A 4,934-nucleotide genomic window follows, 5' to 3' on the forward strand; every position below is an offset into this window, starting at 1 on the left:
GGTTCGCGTCTTTAATCCCAGCACTCTGGAGGCAGAGGCAGGTGGATCTCTGAGTTCCAGTCCAGCCCGGGGCTAAACAGAGAAGCAATGATTCTAAAAGCCAAACAAAACAAAACAAAACAAACAAAAAAAAACAAAACAAAAAAAGAANAAAAAAAAAAAAACTGGAAGAGAGAGGGGGAGAAAGAAAGGAAAGAGAGGGAGGGGGTAAGAGAAGGGGAGAGAGGGAAGGAGAGGAGAGGGGAGGGAAGGAGGGACAATAAGTGTTGCTGGCACCTATCCCTTGCGTTGTGTAGCTGCTTATGGACAGCATCACAACTGACAACACAGAGCCATCTCCGCTGGCCATGTACATGGCCCCTCCACTCTGTCACCTCTGCGTATTTCAGCTAGACTTGTCAGCAGGCTTTTCTAGGGAAGCAGCTCCTATGTTGAATGGTGGAAGCCCAAGGACATGTCCATTCACAGTAATGTTAGTTTTCTGCTGTGGGAAAGCCTTTGCCATGGTTCTAACTGAACATTATACAGAATGAGGTTATCATTTATTTCTGTACAGAAACAAAAAAGGAACTGGTTCTCGAGAGCAATCCAAAGTGGGAGGCGCTGACTGAAGTCCTGAAAGAAATCGAAGCAGAAAATAAGGAGAGCGAAGCCCTTGGTGGTCCAGGTAGGAACAAAGGAGTTGGTGACATTAGCCTACTCTGTTGTTTCTGAGACAGGATTTCATTGGCCCAGATTGGCTTGGAGCTTGCTTTGCATCTGGGGCTGGCTTTGACATTCTGATTCTGCTTCCTAGTACTGGATTCCAGGCAGGTGTCACCAAACCCCACACCATGCACAGACATTCAGTGTCAGTCACCTGGAGCCAGCACTGTTTCAGTTCCTTCATTCAATGAGCCTTCCTCCAGGTTGTGTCATTTTGTGTTCATGAAGCACAGTCTTTACTGCTCAGCTTCTTGGAGCTTCTATTTAAAGATGCAGCTTATTTCCATGTATGCATTCACCAGGTTTTAAATCTAGACTCTCCCAGGAATCAGCTAATGGTTTTTCTGTTTTATATGCCTAGTCAAGTGACTTTCCAAAGAAGCTTAAATGCCTATTGGCCGCGCCCTAGAAAAACAATTCCAATTGTAGGCCTTCTGCCTTCAAACATGAGCGTGCTAACAGATGAGCACTGTAGACTAAGACAGACGCAAAGATTAAAAATAAAGCTAGATAGAGAGTAAATGTGCATGTTCGAAAATACTGAGTCTTTCAACTGCAGAGTAGCAAAGGCAAGCGGTGTGGGGTGGTAGGCTCGGGAAAATGAGAACAAAGTGTCATAACACTGTGAAGACTCCACTGGAAAACTAATGACTGTGCACTGCCCTAAATGTTTAGCTTCTCTAAAGTCACACAAGGGGCTGGAGAGACGGCTCAGCAATTAAGAGCACGTGCTGCTCTAGCAGAGGAGAGTTCAGTCCCAGCACTCATGTTAGACAGCACCAGGGGTTCAAATGCCCTCCTCTGTCCTCCACAGTCATCTGCATGTTCACGCTCACACATGTACACACACACACACACACACACAGAGAGATCTTTTTTTAGAAGTCATTCAATCCTTACATTAATAGATCCTGGCAATAATTACCCAGAACTTACAGTACTGTGACCCACAAATCAACATCGCACATGCTCACTTAGGTGAAGTGAAAAGAATAATAAACTATGGGGTGGGCAAGATTGTCTCCAGCAGACGATGAGGGTGTTGCCATTACTGTGTTTCCCTCTAGATTTCTTTCACATATGTTTCCCGTTGTCACTTCACTAGGATAGACCCGTCCCTTGGCCTGCAGGCAAGGATAGCTATGCAAATGGCCCGACACAAAAGCTTATCCTTGAAGCTTTTTGAGGAGCTGGTGAGATGGCTCCGTGAGTAAAGGCCTTTCCTGCCAAACCAGATGACCTGAGTTCATTCCCAGGAAACCACATGGTGGTGGAAGAGAATAGGGTTCTCTGACCTGTACACGTACACTAAATAAATTTTAAAAAATGAATATAATTAAAACTTTTCATTAAAAAGCTGAGGGGATTTGTGACTTTTTAAAATAACTTGATTGCACAGTTCTCAAGCAGCTAACACACCCTTTGTATACCAGACTGGCCTTGAACTTGAAGCCGTCCTGCCTCTGCCTCCTAAAAACTGGGACTCGAGGTGTGTCCATGACATTGGTTTTTGTCATACTTATTTTCATTTTACTTAGCTAACTATAAGCAGAAATTACGCATCCATGGCAACTGTCCTGAGACATCTTAAGCTTTGATGTTAGTCACCTGCTTTCAGCTGGGTCTTTAGTTGTCTCGTTAGTCTTGGCCACCATAAACTACATCAGTTTGCTCCTTCTTGGTAATAATGGTACCGTCTATCGTTGCTGACTTCTGTCTTTAGAATTTTAAATGCTGTTTTTATTGCTCTAAAATCAACCATTAGATACAATGTTCTCTGAGAATTGTTCCTCTACTTTTAAGGCTAGAAAATCACCTCCATCTTGGGAGTGAAGACAAGCCATCTTGTGATTTAAGATTTTACATTTAACTCTATAATCCATTTGAAATGTATTTTAGTGTCTAAGAGCCTCTAGAAAATTATTCATTTGAAGCTCCCTTAAAACCTCCATTGTACCTTGGCTCTAAACAGTTCTGGCTTTGGCTTTGCCCCTTGGCCTGTCCAGAGGTGAAGGCATGTGGTTGCTCCCCAAGCCCTCCCTTTTGAACATTTTGTAAACTGGACTCCTTAACGGAAGATGACTTCCTTTAGACGGGGACTCAGGTCGGCCCACCGGGCTGAGGATGTGGGCGAGCAAGCAAGCAAGCATGTGTTCTCTGATTGCAGGCCGGGTGCTGATCTGTGCCAGCGATGACCGCACGTGCTGCCAGCTGAGAGACTACCTGTCTGAGGGAGCAGAAACCTTCCTGCTGCGGCTTTATAGGAAAACCTTTGAGAAGGATGGCAAAGCTGAAGAAGTGTGGGTAAATTTTAGAAAGGGGGACGGCCCGAAGAGAACTACGAAATCTGACAAAAGACCAAACAAGGAGCGTGCTTCCGCCAAAAGGGGGGCCCCTCTCAAAAGGAAGAAGCGAGAGCTGACTCTGACGCAGGTCTTGGGGACTGCCGAGGAGCTGCCGGAGGACGGGGCTTTGGAGGAAGACCTGCACAGACAGACCAGCAGTAGCCCAGAAGGCTGCGGGGCAGAGATTAAGCATGAATCATTTGATTTAAATGTGTCATCTGATGCGGCCTATGGCATCCTGAAAGAGCCCCTGACCATCATCCATCCGCTTCTAGGGTGCAGCGACCCCTATGCCCTGACGCGGGTACTGCACGAGGTGGAGCCCAGATACGTGGTTCTGTATGATGCAGAGCTCACCTTTGTTCGGCAACTGGAGATCTACAGGGCTAGCAGGCCTGGGAAACCTCTGAGGCAAGTCTGTGCCTGACAGTTCTGCAGGCTTTAATACAAAAACTGGCCTTCATGGTGGCTTTCTTACCTTTAACAAACCACGATGAGGCTGTTGATGCTGCTTTCTGGTGAATGAGAGAACACTCCAGATGGATGTCAGCCACCCAGGCTGAACTGCAGGCCTCCAGCACCCCTGGCATTTTCCCGTATCCTGCTCATATTCTTTCTTTATGTCTGAGTGTGTCTCTTACAGGTACAGTTTCTGGAAAGTCTAGGAAATTGATAATGTTCTGTGCAATACCAAAGGTAATATGCTAATGGCTTAGCCAAATGCTATTAACCTTCTAAACCACCCTGTAAAATCTTAAATATTTTTCCTTACATGTATGGGTATGTGCACACCATCCCAGCTTGCAAGGGTTGTTGATGCCTTCCGCCTTTTTGTGGGCTCCAGGGGCCACACTCATATTAGACAGAGAACATCTCTACCTACTGAACCATCCCACCATCTCATGGCTTACAAACTTAAGAAGTAGCTCTGAATTTCTTTCTCATAAAACCAACATGTTTTAGGAATTACTGTACCAATTTTTCTTGGGTTTCTAGAAATATCTTAAAAATCTACCAATCTATCAGATGAGAAAGAATACAGTGTTCTTGCTCTCCAGCTAGCTAAAGGGAAATAAATATCAGAATTAATATCCTGAACTCAGTCTGAACCAGAAACACAGCCAAGGAAAACCTTTGTAACAGGGTGACTAACTAAGGCTTTCACAGCAGAAGCAATAGAGGTGGCACAGACGGTGCCCAGGGGTAAAGTCCCTGGCAAGAGCATTGTCCAATAGCCAGCTGCAGCCTGCCAGCCTTCAGCTCCCGGGTAGCTCGTGCCCACCAAGCTGCTTACCCTGGCAAGAGCAGAAGAGATCTGGAAATTCGACTGCTGGCTCAGTCAGTGGGAAACTTGGCTTCAGAAATGGAAGTTGTTGGCTTTAGTCATATGGCACATCCATGGAGTAGCTGACATCTCCTGACTCACCCAATGACCTTCCCCTCTCTAACTTCAAAGTAAGATGCTCTGGGGAGATTTGTGCTAAAAGTAAAGCCAGCTTAGAAGGGAATACCTCTGATGGGGATGAGGTGGCGGCAGCATGGTGCTCTTGATTCAGCCTCCGCCACAAATGGGAAAGAAGCAAGTTCTCTGTAAACTTGTAAAAAAAACACCTATTTTTATTGGTGTGTGTGTGTGTGTGTGTGTGTGTGTGTGTGTTCCAATTGTCACAGATGCCAGAGGAGGGTGTAAAAGCTAGAGTTAGAGGCATCTATAAGCCACCCAGCATGAGTGCTGGGAGCTGAACTCTGGTCCTCTGAAAGAATAGGAAGCACTCTTAACCAACAAGCCATTTCTTCAGTCCCAAAGCAAGGCCCTTTAGAAACAAAAAGGAAGGAAGGAAGGAAGGAAGGAAGGAAGGAAGGAAGGAAGGAAGGAAGGAAGGA

At 45.7% G+C, this 4,934-nt stretch overlaps 1 protein-coding gene across 1 annotated transcript in view; it reads left to right on the forward strand.

Moving 5' to 3' along the window:
• Positions 1 to 4,934, forward strand: part of Ercc4 (ERCC excision repair 4, endonuclease catalytic subunit) — a 19,655-nt gene that overhangs the window by 5,356 nt on the left and 9,365 nt on the right. Inside the window, exons 5-6 of the mRNA XM_029544745.1 lie at positions 557 to 667; positions 2,873 to 3,461. Of these exons, the coding sequence (XP_029400605.1) occupies positions 557 to 667; positions 2,873 to 3,461 (700 nt within the window). The remainder of the gene's footprint in view (positions 1 to 556; positions 668 to 2,872; positions 3,462 to 4,934) is intronic.

This window comes from Mus pahari, chromosome 12 (genome assembly GCF_900095145.1).
Source record: "Mus pahari chromosome 12, PAHARI_EIJ_v1.1, whole genome shotgun sequence".
NCBI classification, from domain to species: domain Eukaryota; kingdom Metazoa; phylum Chordata; class Mammalia; order Rodentia; family Muridae; genus Mus; species Mus pahari.